Genomic DNA, 21,277 nt, shown 5'->3' on the forward strand with positions numbered 1-21,277 from the left:
ACGAGCTTGGAGGGTACTATGGTGTTGAATGCCGAGCTGTAGTCAATGAACAGCATTCTCACATAGGTATTCCTCTTGTCCAGATGGGTTAGGGCAGTGTGCAGTGTGGTTGAGATTGCATCGTCTGTGGACCTATTTGGGCGGTAAGCAAATTGGAGTGGGTCTAGGGTGTCAGGTAGGGTGGAGGTGATATGGTCCTTGACTAGTCTCTCAAAGCACTTCATGATGACGGAAGTGAGTGCTACGGGGCGGTAGTCGTTTAGCTCAGTTACCTTAGCTTTCTTGGGAACAGGAACAATGGTGGCCCTCTTGAAGCATGTGGGAACAGCAGACTGGTATAGGGATTGCTTGAATATGTCCGTAAACACACCGGCCAGCTGGTCTGCGCATGCTCTGAGGGCGCGGCTGGGGATGCCGTCTGGGCCTGCAGCCTTGCGAGGGTTAACACGTTTAAATGTCTTACTCACCTCAGCTGCAGTGAAGGAGAGACCGCATGTTTTCGTTGCAGGCCGTGTCAGTGGCACTGTATTGTCCTCAAAGCGGGCAAAAAAGTTATTTAGTCTGCCTGGGAGCAGGACATCCTGGTCCGTGACTGGGCTGGATTTCTTCCTGTAATCCGTGATTGACTGTAGACCCTGCCACATGCCTCTTGTGTCTGAGCCGTTGAATTGAGATTCTACTTTGTCTCTGTACTGACGCTTAGCTTGTTTGATAGCCTTGCGGAGGGAATAGCTGCACTGTTTGTATTCGGTCATGTTACCAGACACCTTGCCCTGATTAAAAGCAGTGGTTCGCGCTTTCAGTTTCACGCGAATGCTGCCATCAATCCACGGTTTCTGGTTAGGGAATGTTTTAATCGTTGCTATGGGAACAACATCTTCAACGCACGTTCTAATGAACTCGCACACCGAGCAATACCACGTGATGGAAGCAGTCTTGGAGTGTGGAGTCAGCTTGGTCGGACCAGCGTTGGACAGACCTCAGCGTGGGAGCCTCTTGTTTTAGTTTCTGTCTGTAGGCAGGGATCAACAAAATGGAGTCGTGGTCAGCTTTTCCGAAAGGGGGGTGGGGCAGGGCCTTATATGCGTTGCGGAAGTTAGAGTAACAATGATCCAAGGTCTTTCCACCCCTGGTTGCGCAATTGATATGCTGATAAAATTTAGGGAGTCTTGTTTTCAGATTAGCCTTGTTAAAATCCCCAGCTACAATGAATGCAGCCTCCGGATAAATGGTTTCCAGTTTGCAAAGAGTCAAATAAAGTTCATTCAGAGCCATCGATGTGTCTGCTTGGGGGGGGATATATACGGCTGTGATTATAATCGAAGAGAATTCTCTTGGTAGATAATGCGGTCTACATTTGTTGTGAGGAATTCTAAATCAGGTGAACAGAAGGATTTGAGTTCCTGTATGTTTCTTTAATCACACCATGTCACGTTAGCCATAAGGCATACGCCCCCACCCCTCTTCTTACCAGAAAAATGTTTGTTTCTGTCTGCGCGATGCGTGGAGAAACCCGTTGGCTGCACCGCCTCGGATAGCGTCTCTCCAGTGAGCCACGTTTCCGTGAAGCAAAGAACGTTACAGTCTCTGATGTCCCTCTGGAATGCTACCCTTGCTCGGATTTCATCAACCTTGTTGTCAAGAGACTGGACATTGGCAAGAAGAATGCTAGGGAGTGGTGCACGGTGAGCCCGTCTCCGGAGTCTGACCAGAAGACCGCCTCGTTTCCCTCTTTTTCTGAGTCGTTTTTTTGGGTCGCTGCATGGGATTCGCTCCGTTGTCCTGTTTGTAAGGCAGAACACAGGATCCGCGTCGCGAAAAACATATTCTTGGTCGTACTGATGGTGAGTTGACGCTGATCTTATATTCAGTAGTTCTTCTCGACTGTATGTAATGAAACCTAAGATGACCTGGGGTACTAATGTAAGAAATAACACGTAAAAAAACAAAAAACTGCATAGTTTCCTAGGAACGCGAAGCGAGGCGGCCATCTGTCGGCGCCGGAAGTATGTGGAAATGTGGAAGAATTCAAGGGTTCTGAATACTTTCCGAAGGCACAGTATATTCTGTGTTCAGATAAACGGTTGCATGAATAAAGGAAGTGTGATCATAATCATTAGGCTAAGACATCATAAATTCCCCCTAGCCTTCAGATGTGAGCCAAATGGCACACTTGCACTTGATACTGTATGTGTTTTTAGGCTATGGATGAGAAAGTGAACTTGACATTTCCAAACGTTTAGTTCAGTTGTATGTGGCTTCGCGATCTATTGACAGCAAGGGTTGCATTAAATAGGCACAATCTTTTTTTTATGATGCATTTGAAGTGAATTCATTCGCAAAAAACATACAGACAAAGCATTCACTGTGAAAGTTGATACAAGTAGGCCCTTCATACTGTATATAGGCTACGCGCAGCACTTTGTTCAATTTATCTGAATCAGTTATTCGCTTTCTTGCTCAAATCGCGAGCAACACCTGCCAAACTCAGACATTTCTCTCAAAATACAGGAATGTCAATTCCCACGGGACTACTTTTCCCTAAAAAACAGTTGGTCACTCTGGCTGGAATTGTTACTCTCCTGCCATGTAGAAATTACTGACATGGCGGATTCGGACAGGATGAAAATTACAGATGTGGTGTTTTGTGCTCGTGCGCCTTAAATACATTACCCCACCTCCCCCAGTAAAACTAATCTTGTCCGAATAGGGTTTATGTCATGGATAGAGTATGTGTTCTTAATGTTTGGACACTTTGTGTGTGTGTGTGTGTGTGTGTGTGTGTGTGTGTGTGTGTGTGTGTGTGTGTGTGTGTGTGTGTGTGTGTGTGTGTGTGTGTGTACATTGTTCAATCAATTGGTGAAAGAGAGCCTCAAATACCACATTCATTTGTACATATCCACTGTATACATGAATTGCGGCAGAGTTGGTTCCTGTTTCAAACACGTCTTCGGTCACCTTTGTGTGGGTCAATCAAAAATACCCTAATTGATTGGATGACAATAGAGCCTCCCACAATGCAGGTGATGGCTGCAGGATGAACTTGGAATAGAGCAACTGCAGGAACATGCAGTTGACTGCAGCCAAAACTTCAATAACTTTGAACACATGATTTTTTAAATAAAGTTCATGCACTCGACATGAAGGTGCAAGTTGGACCATTTTTATCCCCATAATGCAACACACTTTGAAAGCAGGTGACCAACGTGCCCACTGATTTCTCATCTCCTTAATTTACTGTAAAACCAAATAAGTTCTGGCTACTCAAACATTTTGATGAAAGTGATTCCCCCAAAAATATATTTTAAGAAAAGTATAAAGCTGAAGTGAGCAGTACTACCTTAATATGAGTAATACAAATGTTTTTTAGAGTAAGGTAAGTTGTAAGTTTAATGACCCCACTAAGCCACACATGCAATTATTTCCTAATGTGCCTTGCCTTTTCGATTGAATTGTGGAGTTACCACCCATGACTGTATTTGTTAGTGACAGAGACATGATTGTTGAATTCATACTTTGTCAGTTCTGTGACCTTCACCAAGTGAGACCTATCTAGTCGCACTTAATACAGTGGGGCAAAAAAGTATTTAGTCAGCCACCAATTGTGCAAGTTCTCCCACTTAAAAATATGAGAGAGGCTTGTAATTTTCATCATAGGTACACTTCAACTATGACAGACAAAATGAGAAAAAAAATCCAGAAAATCACATTGTAGGATTTTTGGGGAATTTATTTGCAAATTATGGTGGAAAATAAGTATTTGGTCACCTACAAACAAGCAAGATTTCTGGCTCTCACAGACCTGTAACTTCTTCTTTAAGAGGCTCCTCTGTCCTCCACTTGTTACCTGTATTAATGGCACCTGTTTGAACTTGTTATCAGTATAAAAGACACCTGTCCACAACCTCAAACAGTCACACTCCAAACTCCACTATGGCCAAGACCAAAGAGCTGTCAAATGACACCAGAAACAAAATTGTAGACCTGCACCAGGCTGGGAAGAATGAATTAAGGTAAGCAGCTTGGTTTGAAGAAATCAACTGTGGGAGCAATTATTAGGAAATGGAAGACATACAAGACCACTGATAATCTCCCTTGATCTGGGTCTCCACGCAAGATCTCACCCCGTGAAGTCAAAATGATCACAAGAACGGTGAGCAAAAATCCCAGAACCACACGGGGGGACCTAGTGAATGACCTGCAGAGAGCTGGGACCAAAGTAACAAAGCCTACCATCAGTAACACACTACGCCGCCAGGGACTCAAATCCTGCAGTGCCAGACGTGTCCCCCTGCTTAAGCCAGTACATGTCCAGGCCCGTCTGAAATTTGCTAGAGAGCATTTGGATGATCCAGAAGAAGATTGGGAGAATGTCATATGGTCAGATGAAACCAAAATATAACTTTTTGGTAAAAACTCAACTTGTCGTGTTTGGAGGACAAAGAATGCTGAGTTGCATCCAAAGAACACCATACCTACTGTGAAGCATGGGGGTGGAAACATCATGCTTTGGGGCTGTTTTTCTGCAAAGGGACCAGGACGACTGATCTGTGTAAAGGAAAGAATGAATGGGGCCATGTATCGTGAGATTTTGAGTGAAAACCTCCTTCCATCAGCAAGGGCATTGAAGATTAAACGTGGCTGGGTCTTTCAGCATGATAATGATCCCAAACACACCGCCCGGGCAACGAAGGAGTGGCTTCGTAAGAAGCATTTCAAGGTCCTGGAGTGGCCTAGCCAGTCTCCAGATCTCAACCCCATAGAAAATCTTTGGAGGGAGTTGAAAGTCCGTGTTGCCCAGCACAGCCCCAAAACATCACTGCTCTAGAGGAGATCTGCATGGAGGAATGGGCCAAAATACCAGCAACAGTGTGTGAAAACCTTGTGAAGACTTACAGAAAACGTTTGACCTCTGTCGTTGCCAACAAAGGGTATATAACAAAGTATGGAATTAAACGTTTGTTATTGACCAAATACTTATTTTCCACCATAATTTGCAATTAAATTAATAAGAAAATCTTACAATGTGATTTTCTGGATTGTTTTTCTCATTTTGTCTGTCATAGTTGAAGTGTACCTATGATCAAAATTACAGGCCTCTCTCATCTTTTTAAGTGGGAGAACTTGCACAATTGGTGGCTGACTAAATACTTTTTTGCCCCACTGTATATCTGGGTACATTTATTTAAAGTGATTTTGTAGTCATTACTCAAACTGATAGTGTCACAGTGGGTTCAAATTTGAGATGTATCAGCTGTAAAAAAAATAATAATTATGCCCCCACTAAGCCACGCTTCCAATATATACTGTGTGCCTTGTCTTTTTCGAGTGAATTGTAGTTACCACTAGGAGCACAACTTTCACTGAAATTGCATTTTTTCGTCCCCCCCAGTTTTATTATTGGAAAGTGATAGGAAACGAGGCAAAGGTGTGCTTTTGTCACGTCCTGACCATAGAAAGCCTGTATTTTCTATGGTAGAGTAGGTCAGGGCGTGACTAGGGGTGTTTAGTCTAGTTTAGTATTTCTATGTGAGGTTCTAGGTTTATTTTTCTATGTTGGTGTTTGTGTCTGATTCCCAATTAGAGGCAGCTGGTAATCGTTGTCTCTAATTGGGGATCATACTTCAGTTGCATTTTTTCCACCTGTGGGTTATAGGATATTGTTTATGTTTAGTTGCTGGTTAGCACTGCATTGTCGTAACGGTTCGTTTATTCTTTATTTTGTTTTGTATTTGCTTAAAGTTTCACTTTCATTAAAATGTGTGGAACTCAACATACGCTGCGCCTTGGTCCGACCATTATTATTACAAACAACGCGATAGCTTTAGGACCGTCCGAGCGGTCGGGTAGGCTGTTTGGAGTGTTTATCCGACTGGATAAAAGGAATATATATTTATATGTCCCCCCACTTCTAAAAACAACAGTTGCGCCCCTGGTTACCACCCATGACTGTATTTGTTAGTGACAGAGACATGGTTGTCAAATTTGTTTAGTTTCAGCCATGTGGCCTTCACCGAGTGAGTTCCTAGATGGATGTTATCATTATAATTAAATTCTTTATGACAATACATTGCACATCTCATGGCCTTATTTTGATGCCTAGCTTTACCCCAATAAAGTGGCCTGAAACTCATGGTTTACATGCGACATCAGGTCTGTGAGTTGGGTTGCAGAATTCTGTTCATTTTCCCCAAATTCCCAGATTTTCAAAACATCCTGGTTGAAGGATACTGGAACCTTCCAACTGGGATTTCTGGGACGCTTGGGCAATTTCTTAGAATTTTGCAACCCTACCTGCAAGTCACGTTATGCTGATTTGCATAGTGATGTGTATTTCCTATTGGAATTAGTGACGTTACATTTGATACTGGAGCTCCGAGGCATGATTCGAAATTGCTAAGCATTTTATTTTGAAGCAGTGTGCCGATACTTGTATCACTTTATCAGAAGAGTGTGATCAATGATGTCCGAATCTTAATTTTGTCAAACAACCACCTAATTGGTTTTGTATTGGTTTTTAGTAAAAGACAAAAAGGCTACCCTGCGCATGTGCTGCGGCATGTGCGATGTCAGCTATAATAATTTTGACCAGTAAGTGCTGCAAAATAAATAATGTTGTTTTCTAAACTAATCTAATATGTTGGATTTAATGCACCTGTTACTGTGATGGTTGTTCCAGTTTAGATGATTGAGGTAGTCTCAATATTTAATCTTCCTTACTCAGTCAGTCATTTTTTATGCAGGTTGTGTGGTGATTAACAATTCTACTTGTTGGACATCCTAATTCTGGTTGTATTTCAATAGGACTTACACATCACTTTGCCAGCCAATATAATGTGGTTTGCTGACCTTAATGTGGCTTTTAAATCAGGAGATTCCCAACACCGCTGTGTTAGGTTTTAACCAGGTTGTCATAAATTGTCATAAATAATACAATTTTAAAAACTAATAAGGCTGGTGAAATTGTTCATTGAGGGTTCTAGGAAGAACCCTCCAAAGATAAAAGGGTTGTCGGTACCGCACCTTCATAAGGGTTCTATGAAGAACCTTTAGATTATCAAATGTTTCTTGGTAGAACCCTTCATAGAGGGTTTTAGGCAGAACCCTTCATAGTGGGTTCTAGGTAAAACCATATACAGGGGATTCTCTAAGAACTCTAAATAGAGGGGTCTAGATTGAACCCTCTGTAAAGGGTTTTACCCAGCACCAAAAAGGGTTCCCCTATGAGGACAAACCGAAGAACCCTGTATGGTTATACTTCGCACCTTTTTTTCCTAAGAGTGTAGCTGTCTGGCTTTCATGTCCTTGTCTTTTGAACACTCCTTTCATGTCAAAAGTGTCTTCTTTTTTTACATAATTGTCAGACAGTCAAGATAGGCTTTGTTCTAATTAAAATGCACACATTTGTTTATTGTGATGTATCTTACCATATCAAAAACTGGGGATTCACAATGAGGGGAGCTGGAGAATGTACTTAAGGGAATACTAGGGAATGCCGTGATATTATCAAATTAAATCATCAAATGAATGAAATGTTATTTGTCACATGCGCCAAATATAACAGGTAATTTGACTTAAGGCACTTGGGAATGAACAGCAGTTGTAAAAAAAAATCTAATGCAATATATCGTTTTACAAATACAACTAAAAAGGTATTTGTTTGTGGATAGCGAATTGTATTTGTGGAAAGCGATTTACATTTGTGGATTGGTGATTTACATTTGTGGACTGGTGATTTACATTTGCGGAAAGTGATCTACATTTGTGGATTGGTGATTTACATTTATGGTAAGTGATTTACATTTGTGGAAAGTGATTTACATTTGTGAAAACATTTGGCATGATATTGATCCCATAGTTTGATTCGCTGTGGATGGGAGCAAGAGCGCACCAGAGCACCGATTTCTAGTGTCCCTCTCCTCCCCCAGTTGCAAATCATGACACAATGTCTAGGGGTATAAAAGCAGGACCACTCCTTTCACGGCGCACTGTAAGTCTGGTGACGATCACTCAACTCCTTAGCCGGACAGGGGTGTGTGCTGCCTGGTGTGAATGCGAGGATGGCGACGCTTGTGGAGTCCGCAGATATTGAGACTTTAAGCAACTCGAGCAACGTCATGGCATCCCCGATGTCCGCGAGTCTTTCGCACCGTTTTGTTGACAACAAATATTACCTGCTTGTGGTTATTGGGGAAATGGTCACGGAGGATCACTTGAAGTGTGCCATTGCCGATATAGAAAAAGGTAAGAAGACTGAGGGATGCGATATCCTATTACGATTTTGAGGATGTGGTGTAGGCTAGCCTATGGTGGTAGCGGCAGCAACAACATGCTTTGTCATAGGCTACAACTATACTCTATCTTATTTGGAATATTGTGAGAAGAACTAGCCTAGGCCTACATCACGCGCCAAGTCTGGATCCATGCTTTTGTAACTTAGGCTACTTTACGCATAACACTATCTAATTTTGGATGTATCCACTTCCATAGGCATTATTGACAATGATGCCCTCGGGCAACCAGAAAAAAACGTGAACATGATTGTGTTGTTGTTAAAGTGATGTGTTATTGCAGGCTGCGCGCACGGCCCATCCCAGTGTGGTATCTGCAAATCTGTGGTTTAACGCAAATCAAACAGATGGCATCCGTCCACACCTCAACACCCTTTCCCCCTTCACCTTCCTCCATACCCCATTTCTATAGGACAGAATATATTATGTTATGGAAAGGTATAGCCTACCTTTCCATAACACAATATATTCTGCAGTGTTACTTTAAATCAGTCACACGTGGAAAAGCTGTCGGGATTCGGGAATGATTCAGCATTCTTATTGTGCGTCAATGAGACATGTTTTTGCTTTTCTTGGGGATGTGATGCGGATCAGGGCCAGGATATAAGACCACCTGCGTCAATACATTTGTCATGTTTTGGTTTAGTGCATCCGTTGTTTCGTTGTCGGAAATGTATTCATAGGCCTACTGTTATAGAGGGGCCAGGGCCTATATTGTGCCCTTTACCCACACCTAAACTATAACAATATATATATATTTTTGGTGTTACGTAGCATCGCTACACTTTGCATTCGCACTTACTGAGACAGCTTTTGTTCCACTGTGTCACATTTTGCCTACGGGAACAACAAAGGAGGGTGTAGGCTAGGCTTCTTATTGGCCGGTGTGCGCACTCCAATAGTTCCATATTTTGAACACGATGTTGCTTTATGTACATGCGTGATAACACTCCTATTGCTGCTGCATCTTAAATCATCCACCGTGCCCGCCCCAACAGGACCCATCCCATTCCTCATCCTTGCTTTCTCATTCCTGTACCATGGTCTCTCTCATCCGACACCGGCATGTAGGCGTGGCCCACTCCGCACTGCGGTCCCTACGGAAAGTCGTAGGGAGCACTATTCAAACATAAACATAAAGGCGTTTGGGAATGACGGTGCTTGTTTCGTCTGTCAGCATTGGTTGGGCCTTGGGTGGTCATACAGGTTGGCATGACAAGAAGAAACTGTGGCGGTAGAAAAAAATGTGTGCGCGGATTACAGCGCCATGTTTCATAAACTTGTGGAACACTGAAAAACCTGCTGTGCCTACTGCACAGGAGTGATCAATGACAATTAATACTGTGGTTTTCTCCTATATTCTATTGTTTACAGTATAAACACACTATTAACAGAATTGCATGGATTATAAAAACAACAAATGATGGAATCCTACACATTCATATTTTAGGCCATATTCACAAAAACATGTGTTTATGCTTAGTAGATGGGGCCTATATTTTGAAGAGTTATTTATGAATTATGATGGCAAATCTGTTCATAGGCCTTTGCTAAGAACGTATGCTTTACATGAATTCCCTAAGGGATTTTAACGGGAAAACTAGACATTTGTTTTGAAACCTATTATAATATTTATGTATTTGTTATGATTATACGTTTGGTTGCGTTCTTGGCTAGCTTGTTGCATGTGTTGTTTAATGTCTGGTTTGAATGGGTCATGTCAGATATCAATCAGGATTTGGACACAGCTGCATCATGCTGTGCACACAGTTCCAGTAATGCTTCGTCATCTTCTAGCAGGGCAGTTTCTCTCCTGATGAATCAATCAGCACAGACCAGGCTTCACCCTTTGGTGTTCTACTGTTTGTGTCTTCATCACCTCCATGATGTTATCCCTGGACTTGACCGTGTCCAGACTGCTTGTCAATACGTTGCACCTTATTTTGTCCTATAGGCCTACTGGTTGTTATCTGCACTTTGGGGTCAATGTTGTTACTGTCTTGTATTACAGTGGGAACAAGAAAGTATTTAGTCAGCCACCAATTGTGCAAGTTCTCCCACTTAAAAAGATGAGAGAGGCCTGTCATTTTCATCATAGGTACACTTCAACTATGACAGAGAAAATGAGGGGAAAAATCCAGAAAATCACATTGTAGGATTTTTTATGAATTTATTTGCAAATGATGGTGGAAAATAAGTATTTGGTCAGTAACAAAAGTTTATCTCAATACTTTGTTATATACCCTTTGTTGGCAATGACAGAGGTTTTCTGTAAGTCTTCACAAGGTTGTCACACACTGTTGCTGGTATTTTGGCCTAATTTTGGGGCTGTTGCTGGGCAACACAGACTTTCAACTCCCTCCAAAGATTTTCTATGGGGTTGAGATCTGGAGACTGGCTAGGCCACTCCAAGACCTTGAAATGCTTCTTACGAAGCCACTCCTTCGTTGCCCGGGCGGTGTGTTTGGGATCATTGTCATGCTGAAAGACCCAGCCACGTTTCATCTTCAATTCCCTTGCTGATGGAAGGAGGTTTTCACTCAAAATCTCACAATACATGGCCCCATTCATTCTTTCCTTTACACGGATCAGTCGTCCTGGTCCCTTTGCAGAAAAACAGCCCCAAAGCATGATGTTTCCACCCCCATGCTTCACAGTAGGTATGGTGTTTTTTGGATGCAACTCAACGACAGGTTGAGTTTTTACTGTCCCCCCCGTGTGGTTCTGGGATTTTTGCTCACCGTTCTTGTGATCATTTTGACTTCACGGGTGAGATCTTGCGTGGAGCCCCAGATCGAGGGAGATTATCAGTGGTCTTGTATGTCTTCCATTTCCTAATAATTGCTCCCACAGTTGATTTCTTCAAACCAAGCTGCTTACCTATTGCAGATTCAGTCTTCCCAGCCTGGTGCAGGTCTACAATTTTGTTTCTGGTGTTCTTTGACAGCTCTTTGGTCTTGGCCATAGTGGAGTTTGGAGTGTGACTGTTTGAGGTTGTGGACAGGTGTCTTTTATACTGATAACAAGTTCAAACAGGTGCCATTAATACAGGTAACGAGTGGAGGACAGAGGAGCATCTTAAAGAAGAAGTTACAGGTCTGTGAGAGCCAGAAATCTTGCTTGTTTGTAGGTGACCAAATACTTATTTTCCACCATAATTTGCAAATAAATTCATTAAAATTCCTACAATGTGATTTTCTGGATATTTTTTCTCATTTTGTCTGTCATAGTTGAAGTGTACCTATGATGCAAATTACAGGCCTCTCTCATCTTTTTAAGTGGGAGAACTTGCACAATTGGTGGCTGACTAAATACTTTTTTGCCCCACTGTGTATATATATATATATATATGTATATATATATATATATACACAGTACCAGTCAAAAGTTTGGACACAGCTACTCATTCAAGGGTTTTTCTTTTTCTTAAACAATTTTCTACATGGTTGAATAATAGTGACAACATCAAAATTATGAAATAACACATATGGAATCACGTAGTAACCAAAAAAAGTGTTAAACAAATCAAAATATATTTTAGATTTTAGATTCTACAAAGTACCCACCCTTTGCCTTGATGACAGCTTTGGCATTCTCTCAACCAGCTTCACCTGGAATGCTTTTCCAACAGTCTTGTACCCACATATGCTGGGCACATGTTGGTTGCTTTTCCTTCACTCTGCGGTCCAACTCATTCCAAACCATCTCAATTGGGTTGAGGTCAGGTGATTGTGTAGGCCAGGTCATCTGATGCAGCACGCCATCACTCTCCTTCTTGGTCAAATAGCCCTTACACAGAGGGCTAGAGGTGTGTTGGGTCATTGTCCTGTTGAAAAACAAATGATAGTCCCACTAAGCTGATGGCGTATCACTGCAGAATGCTGTGGTAGCCATGCTGGTTAAGTGTGCCTTGAATTCTAAATTAATCACAGATAATGTCACCAGCAAAGCACCCACACCATCACACCTCCTCTTCCATGTTTCACGATGGGAACCACACTTGCAGAGATCATCCATTCACCTACTCTGCATCTCACAAAGACATGGCGGTTGGAACCAAGAATCTCAAATTTGGACTCATCAGACCAAATTATAGATTTACACTGGTCTAATGTCTATTGCTCGTGTTTCTTGGCCCAAGCAAGTGTCTTCTTCTCATTGGTGTCCTTAAGTAGTGTTTTTTGTTGTTGCAGCAATTCAACTACGAAGGCCTGATTCACACAGTCTCCATTGAACAGTGGATGCTGAGATGTGTCTGTTAGTTGAACTGTATGAAGTATTTATTTTGGCTTCAATTTGAGGTTGGTAACTCTAATGAACTTATCCTCTGCAGAAGAAGTAACTCTGGGTCTTCCTTTCTTGTGACGGTCCTCATGAGAGCCAGTTTCATTATCGCGCTTGATGGTTTTTGCGACTGCACTTGAAGAAACTTTCAAAGTTCTTGAAATGTTCCGGATTGACTGACCTTCATGTCTTATAGTAATGAGTGACTGTCGTTTCCCTTTGCTTATTTGACCTGTTCTTGCCATAATATGGATTTAGTCTTTTACCAAATATGGCTATCTTCTGTATACCACCCCCACCTTGTAACAACACAACTGATTGGCTCAAATGCATTATTAAGAAGGAAAGCAATTCCACATATTAACTTTTAACCAGACACACCTGTTAATTGAAATGCATTCCAGATACCTCATGAAGATGGTTGAGAAAATGCCAAGCGTGTGCAAAGCTGTCATTAAGGCAAAGGGTGGCTACTTTGAAGAATCTCAAATATAAAATACATTTTGATTTGTTCAACACTTTTTTGGTTACTACATAATGTGTTATTTCATAGTTTTGCTGTCTTCACTATTATTCTACAATTTTCTTTATTTGTACTATTTTCTACATTGTAGAATAATCTCTCCTTGGCACTGCTGCTTACATACACATATATATATATATATATGTATATGTATGTATATATATGTATATATGTATGTAAGCAGCAGTGCCAAGGAGAGATGATAAACAACAACATAATCCTGGTTATCATGACTCAGCCTTGGCCAGCAGCACCACCCAAAGCACTTGGCAAACTGAAGTTAAAGCACTTATAGATATTTCCATTTATAGATTTCCTCTCTCATGCCAAATGGTATATTTTAATTCCAGGACAGGCCCAATGAACTGGAAGAGTGAGACCAATGTTTAATAGATGCTGGTGACAACATTGAAACTTATAATTTGAACAAATCTGGACCTGCTGCCAACCCAGCTAACACATTTGGTTCCTTGGAAGTTGTGGGAATGTATATTTTTGGTTTCCCAGGATGAGTGAGACCAATGTTTAATAGATGCTGGTGACAACATTGAAACTTATAATTTGAACAAATCTGGACCTGTTGCCAACCCAGCTAACACATTTGGTTCCTTGGAAGTTGTGGGAATGTACATTTTTTGGTTTCCTATTGGTTCTGGGAATGAAGCCATAAGTTTCCTGACCAGTAAAACTGAATGTTTATTCAACGTTCTGTGAACAGAAGTGAATATTTAGCCTGTTCTGAGAATGTTAGTTTTATGTTGTAAATAAACAAGGTATTTCTGTAGTTTTTTTAAAATAAATTTGCAAACATTTCAAAAAAACTGTTTTTGCTTTGTCATTATGGGCTATTTTGTGTAGATTGCTTGAAAAACACATCAATCTTAGAATAAGGCTGCAACACAACAAAATGTGGAAAAAGTCATGGGTTCTGAATTCTTTCCGAAGGCACTGTATGTCCTGCCTCAAACATCATTATGCCTAAACCAATATACAGCTACACTGGCATCAAAAGACATTCAAATCCAAAATAATCACTGCTGCACACCAAAGCAAGGGAGATTCTGAGAACATTTTACTTTCCTATGAGGTTTTGTTTACCTTGTTTACCAAAACACAAATTATAAGTTATTTAAAGGTAATTAAATAATGTTCTGAGAACATGTTTCAATGAGTCTTTCAATAACACTGCTAGCTTAGGTTAACTGTTTTGAACTCCAGGCACAGATAGGACACATGGAAATTCATATGCTTAGGCATTAATCATGCAAACTTATTTATTTTTTATTGTGGCACGGCGTCAGTGAGATTCAAATCTATGATCTCCTGTTCTCTATCAATGGAATTAGTCCGCTGGATGGAGCTAGCATGACATGTTGTTTTAACGCATACATAGCTGTTCATTTTAGTCTATTCAAACAGACCCTATTTCAAAGGAAACAAGTGCTCATTAAGATCAGGATGGGCCAATTAGTGGGCACAGCCAACACACCTCCGCACACTTAACAAGATAGAGGATAGAGAGAGTTTTGTTGATGCTGAGAACGGAATGTAAATGTTTTTAAATAACATTCTTAGAACATTACTAATGTTTTCTTGTGTTTTTTATGGAACGTTATCTTAATGTTCTGAGAACATGACTTTAAATATAATCATGTGGAAACCTTCAGAAAGCGTTATGCTAAAGTACTGACATTCCCACAGAATAATATTGTTTCTTAACAATCTCTGAACATTCTGAAAGCATGACTTTAAATAGAACCATGAGGAAACCTGTAGAAAACATTATGCTGAAGGACTGAAATTCTCACAGAAGAATGATGTTTCTTAACATTCTCTAAACATTTTGAGAACATTACTTTAAATAATACCATGAGGAAACGTGAAGGAAACGTTATGCTGAGGTACTGCAATTCCCACTTAAGAAACATATGGTTCACAGAACATTATGTGCTAGCTGGGTATCCTGCAGCATTCCCAGAACATTATGGGAAGGTATGCAAATTAAACATAGGACAACCACGCTCTCACCAAGCTCTAAGAAACATATGGTTCTCACAATGTTACCTGCTAGCTGGGATGGCCCTTGATGCAACATGCATGGGGAATATTCATAGTGTGCTAGCCTCTGCCTGGCTAGCCTAGTGATAGAAGAAGTGGGTTTTTGCACTGATGTCTTTCTGTTCCTCAATCTTTTTGTTTTGTTTTCCGTGCAGGGATTCGCTCATGGGACACCAACCTCATCGACTGTAACCTAGACCAAGAACTCAAGCTCTTTGTCTCCAGACATTCAGCCCGTTTCTCTGCAGACGTACGAGGTAAGGTCAAGCACAAAACAAACGTGAAGATGTGACAACGCACCATTGGCAACTTTACAGTCTATGCGTGTTTAATGTTGGATATTCACCCTATACTTCACTTCTTTACATTTTCAGAGGATGCCTCTCTCTCTCTTGCTCTTTCTCTCCTTCTAACTCTCTCTCCTTCGTCAGGTACTAGGTGCAGTAACCCCCAGCAGTGTTTAGTGTGTGATCTCTGTGCTGTCTGTGATTGTATTATGTGTCTCTGGATCTGTAGTGTCAGCAGTGAGCTTGGCTGTCTCCCTATAGAGTGGGAAATAAAGCAGTGGTCCTGATAGACTAATAGCTAGCAGGACATGTGGCATGACAGTGGACAGGGTGACCTTGACCGGGAACAGACGTGCAGCCGACCTTTTGGCTTCACAAGGGGTTCCATTTTATAGGCCTTATTCCATACGTATAATCTACCTAATATCCATGCTATTACATTGGAATATACAGCTTTTATTACTATGGAATATTGTCTCTGTATTGTAAAGTATAACCCATACAGGTCATGATCATCTAGGCTGCCCATTGGGCTGATGGCTCCAGCCAAAAGAGAATAGATGGCAGGTGTTGTGGTTTGTGTTAATTACAAGCACACACCTACCTGGTGTAAGTTTGAACTGTACCTAGACAGTATACATAGATTCATATTTTTACTATCCTTGGAAGAGAACATTTCCCACATCCACGAGTACAAAGGCTATTTTAAGCTTAGGGGTTAGGTTTAGGGTTACAATTAGGGTTACAATTATGGTTAGGGCAAGGGGTTAGGTTTAGGAGTTAGGGTTACAGGTTAAGGTTTAGGGTTTAGGGAAAATAGGGTTTTTGAATGGAAATCAATTTTAAGTCACCATGAGGATAGAAAAACAAGTGTGTTTGTTTGTGTGTGTGTTTGCCTTTATGATCTCACCTCTCTGACCTTGGGTTGTGTCATTGTCAACTGACAGCTGGTGAATCAGCAGCAGTTTGTATATTTACATACCTAGAGGTTTGCATATTCAATTTGTTTAGTTTAGTCTTGCCAATGATTGTGTGATGTTGGGATATCCTTGGTGGATGCAGTGGAATACATTAAGTCATGCTACATTCAAATAATATGAAATCCTCACAAACAAACCAAAATAGATGCTAAATATAGATGAAAACCAAAGCCATTTATTACCATAGTGGTCGGAACTGGATTCTAGCTGTGTGGATTCTAGCTGTGTGTCTAGTCAAAATACACTTCTAATGTCGACCGCTAAACAGTGACACAGCAGGGGTTAGTAGCCATTTTACTTTCACCTCACTGAGCATAAAAGCCTTTAAGTGAGGTGAACTGTCCTCCTCTTTATTCCTCCTGTTATCCCTCTCGCTCTCTTTCTCTCCTCCAGCCTCGTCCTCTCTTCCTCTCTGTGTGTGTGTTGTTGCCGAGCAACGCGGCCCGGGTGCAGATGCACAGGAGAACCGTGGGTAATTAGCTCGATGAACCCCCCAGTTGCCTTGTTCTGGGCCTCACAATGACTGATGGAGGGAGGGATAGAAGGAGGGAGTTGGGGGAATGAGAGACAGATGAACTCCTCAGTAGCCTGGGTCTCACAATAAAAGGAGGGAAGATAGGGATGCACTCTAAAAAAAAAGTTTTTTAAAAAGAAGAAAAAATAAACATGTTGAATATGATTGACTCAATAAAATAGCATTCAACATAGGATTGTAATATTTTATTTATTTTACTAGGCTGTAACAAACTCTTATTTTCAATGACAGCCTAGGAACAGTGGGTTAGCCAATTTGAGAATGTATTCTAGCTTATTTACATATTTCCCAGAGTGCCTTTCCTTGTCAGCTCAGGGATATGAACTTGCAACCTTTCAGTTACTAGTCCAACGCTCTAACCACTAGGCTACCCTGCTGCCTCGTAATGTAACCAGCTGCAATAGGATTGTGAGTTGGCTCAACATTTGGGCATATAGCTGACCCAGCATACATTATCAAGTTAAATTGTATGTTCACTCAACTTTGAATTTCAGGTTGAGTGAACAAACAATTCAACTTGAGAATGTATTCTACCTTATTTACATATTTCCCAGATTGCCTTTCCAGTGAATTGTAGTTACCGCCCATGACTGTATTTGTTAGCGACAGAGACAGAATTGTTGTATTCAATGCATTGTGGTACTTTAGCCATCACCAAGTGAGTGCTAAGTCAAGCCGGGGCAAAGGTTGGCCTGGGGGCTATATGTGGACTGCAACTTGATTCAATATGGCCTGTGGAATTATGCTCAGATCACAAAAATAATTTGCTTTACTAAAGTTTTGAGAAAAATATTTGTTATTCAAATTAAAAGCCCATTGAATACTTGCCTTTGTGTAATGATTTAACTCCCATGGCTTGTGGGACATTTATTTTTAAGGAACATATAAACAACTGCACGAGGACAGACAGTGACTCACAGGCTAACACACGTCACAGTTACAAATAGTAGCTAGCTATAAATTGCGCAAAAATGTGTTTTTCAAAGAAAAGGAAAGTAGACAATGAATGTAGGGTGTTCCAGCGAGACTGGACATAGAATATGTCCTTATTGAGGTATCAGGGAAAGCTGTGTGCAAAGGGTGCAAAGAGAGCATTGCTGTCTTGAAAGACTACAATTTGTCCCGACACTTCCAGATGAGGCATGCAGAGAACTATAGGAATATGTCTTCTGAGCAGATGGCAAGTGCATCAAGTGCAGAGTTGCTTTCTCATTTGCAAAAGCAGTAAGGACTTTTCACAAAACTTAATTCATTAAACAACGGAATTGTGAGAGCTAGCTACAGTTGAAGTTGGAAGTTTAGGTAGGAGTCATTAAAACTACTCCACAAATTTCTTGTTAACAAACTATAGTTTTGGCAAGTAGGTTAGGACATCTACTTTGTGCATGACACAAGTAATTTTTGTTTACAGACAGATTATTTCACTTATAATTCACTGTATCACAATTCCAGTGGGTCAGAAGTTTACATACACTAAGTTGACTGTGCCTTTAAACAGCTTGTAAAATTCCAGAAAATTAGGTCATGGCTTTAGATGCTTCTGAAAGGCTAATTGACATCATTTGAGTCAATTGGAGAAGTACCTGTGGATGTATTTCAAGGCCTACCTTCAAACTCAGTGCCTCTTTGCTTGACATCATGGGAAAATAAAAATAAATCAGCTAAGACCCCAGAAAAAAACTGTAGACCCCCACAAGTCTGGTTCATCCTTGGGATCAATTTCCAAACGCCTGAAGGTACCACGTTCATCTGTACAAACAATAGTACACAAGTATAAACACCATGGGATGACGCAGCCGTCATACCTCTCAGGAAGGAGACCTATTCTGTCTCCTAGAGATGAATGTACTTTGGTGTGAAAAGTGCAAATCAATCCCAGAACAACAGAAAATGACCTTGTGAAGATCCTGGAGGAAACATGTACAAAAGTATCTATATCCAGAGTATAATGAGTCCTATATTGACATAACCTGAAAGGCCGCTCAGGAAGGAAGAAGCCACGGCTCCAAAACCGCCATAAAAAAGCAAGACTACGGTTTGCAACTGCAAATGGGGACAAAGATCGTACTTTTTGGAGAAACGTCCTCTGGTCTGATGGAACAAAAATAAAACTGTTTGGCCATAATGGCCATTGTTATGTTTGGAGGAAAAAGGGGGAGACTTGCAAGCCGAAGAACACCCTCCAAACCATGATGCACGGGGGTGGCAGCATCATGTTGTGGGGGTACTTTGCTGCAAGAGGGGCTGGCGCACTTCACAAAAAAATGGCATCATGAGGTAGGAAAATGACGTGGATATATTGAAGTAACATCTCAAGACATCCGTCAGGAAGTTAAAGCTTGGTCGCAAATGGGTCTTCCAAATGGACAATGACCCCAAGCATACTTCCAAAGTTGTGGCAAAATGGCTTAAGGACAATAAAGTCAAGGTATTGGAGTGGCCCTCAAAAAGCCCTGACCTCAATCCCATAGAAAATTTGTAGGCAGAACTGAAAAAGCGTGTGCGAGCAAGGAGGCCTACAAACCTGACTCAGTTACACCAGCACTGTCAGGAGGAATGGGCCAACATTCACCCAACTTATTGTGGGAAGCTTGTGGAAGGCTACCCAAAATGTTTGACCCAAGTTAAACAATTTAAAGGCAATGCTACCAAATACTAATTGAGTATATGTAAATGTCTGACCCACTGGGAATGTGATGAAAGAAATAAAATCTGAAATAAATCATTCTCTCTACTATTATTCTGACATTTCACATTCTAAAAATAAAGTGGTGATCCTAACTGACCTAACACAGGGAATTTTTACTATGATTAAATGTCAGGAATTGTGAAAAACTGAGTTTAAATGTATTTGGATAAGGTGTATGTAAACTTCCGACCTCAACTGTATGTACTGTCCCACAAAATTGCTAGACATAACAAGCCAATTGCTGAGGGCGAATTCATGAAATAATGTTTAATTGACTCTGCAGCAATATTTTGTCCCAACAAGAAAGCTGTTTGAAAATGTTTCCCTGTTAAGACGAACAGTGAAACGGCATGTTGAGGACATTGCAGAGAATATGGAACAGCAGTTGAAAGACAAGGTAAATTATTTTGTGGTTGTTGATATTCTTACGAGGCATAACCCCAGACTTTGAAATTACAGAGAAGCTTGCTTCAGTGCAGTTAATGAAGACCACGGGGAAATATTTGTTGGAGGACGTTAGTAAGTGTGTGGCAATGCTGGGACTGAGTTGTGAAAAGTTATCCAGTGTGACCACTTGGCAGGAAAAAACATTGGCCTTTTGAAAAGGATACAAGATCAAGTAGCTGAGCTGAATCCAGATCAGAAAATGATTTTCCTGCATTGCATTGCATCAGGAGGTGCTCTGTAAATGTGTTCTGAAAATGAGCCATGTTGTGGATACAGTCACTAAAGTGGTAAACTTCATAAGAGCAAAATCTTTAAACCACAGGCAGTTTGTCTCACTGTTAGAAGAGACAGAGTCGGGTCATGCAGATCTCCCCTACCACACAAACAGGAGATGGCTGAGTTTGGGGAAGGAACTTGAAAAGGTGTGGGACCTGAAGTTGGAGATTGCTGAGTTTTTGCAAACGAAAGGAAAATATGTGGATTTCCCTCAACTGCAAGATAAAGAATGGTTGGCTGTTTCTGCCTTCACCGTGGAAATCATGGCCCTCATGAATGAACTGAATTCCGAACTACAAGGGAAGGGCCTTTTTGCACATCCTTGTCAAAGCCTTCAAGGGAAAATTACTCCTCCTGACCGACCAAGTAGAAGCCAACAATCTCACCCACCTTCCGACACTACCAGTCTGTTCCCTATCAGATGACCAGCGGGAGAAGTATACATCGCTGCTGCGTGCTTTGAACGGTAAGTTTTCTCAGTGTTGGAAAATGACATGCTGTTGGTTTCCTCTCCTTTCACCTTCAATATGGATAACGCTCCCACTGACCTGCAACTTGAGCTTATCGATCTTCAGTCTGATGCCGTGATTGGAGAGCTATTCAAAACAATTTCACTGACGAGGTTCTATGCATTTCTCGATGAACAAAACTTTCCAAAGATTAGGAGTCATGCTCAGAAGATGTTTGTACTGTTTGGGTCAACCTATGTATGTGAACATACATTTTCAGTGATGAAATATAACAAGTCAAGGCACAGGTCATCTCTCAGCAATCCTGCGCATAGCGATGTCAGAAACTATACCTGACTTCACTGCTCTAGTCAATGCCCATCAGAGATTTCACTCCCCACACTGGTTGAGTAGTTTAAATGTAATGTTGAGCTCTCTCTCTTTCTTGTGTTGTTGTG

The 21,277-nt window shown here is 41.1% G+C and overlaps 1 protein-coding gene across 1 annotated transcript in view; it reads left to right on the forward strand.

Moving 5' to 3' along the window:
• Window positions 1–7,987: 7,987 nt before the first annotated feature.
• The window catches only part of LOC139388421 (microtubule-associated protein 1B-like), a 60,804-nt gene continuing 47,514 nt past the window's right edge, over window positions 7,988–21,277 (forward strand). The window contains exons 1-2 of the mRNA XM_071135070.1: window positions 7,988–8,244; window positions 15,312–15,413. Of these exons, the coding sequence (XP_070991171.1) occupies window positions 8,061–8,244; window positions 15,312–15,413 (286 nt within the window). The 5' untranslated portion in view covers window positions 7,988–8,060. The remainder of the gene's footprint in view (window positions 8,245–15,311; window positions 15,414–21,277) is intronic.

This window comes from Oncorhynchus clarkii, chromosome 29 (genome assembly GCF_045791955.1).
Source record: "Oncorhynchus clarkii lewisi isolate Uvic-CL-2024 chromosome 29, UVic_Ocla_1.0, whole genome shotgun sequence".
Taxonomy (NCBI): Eukaryota; Metazoa; Chordata; class Actinopteri; order Salmoniformes; family Salmonidae; genus Oncorhynchus; species Oncorhynchus clarkii.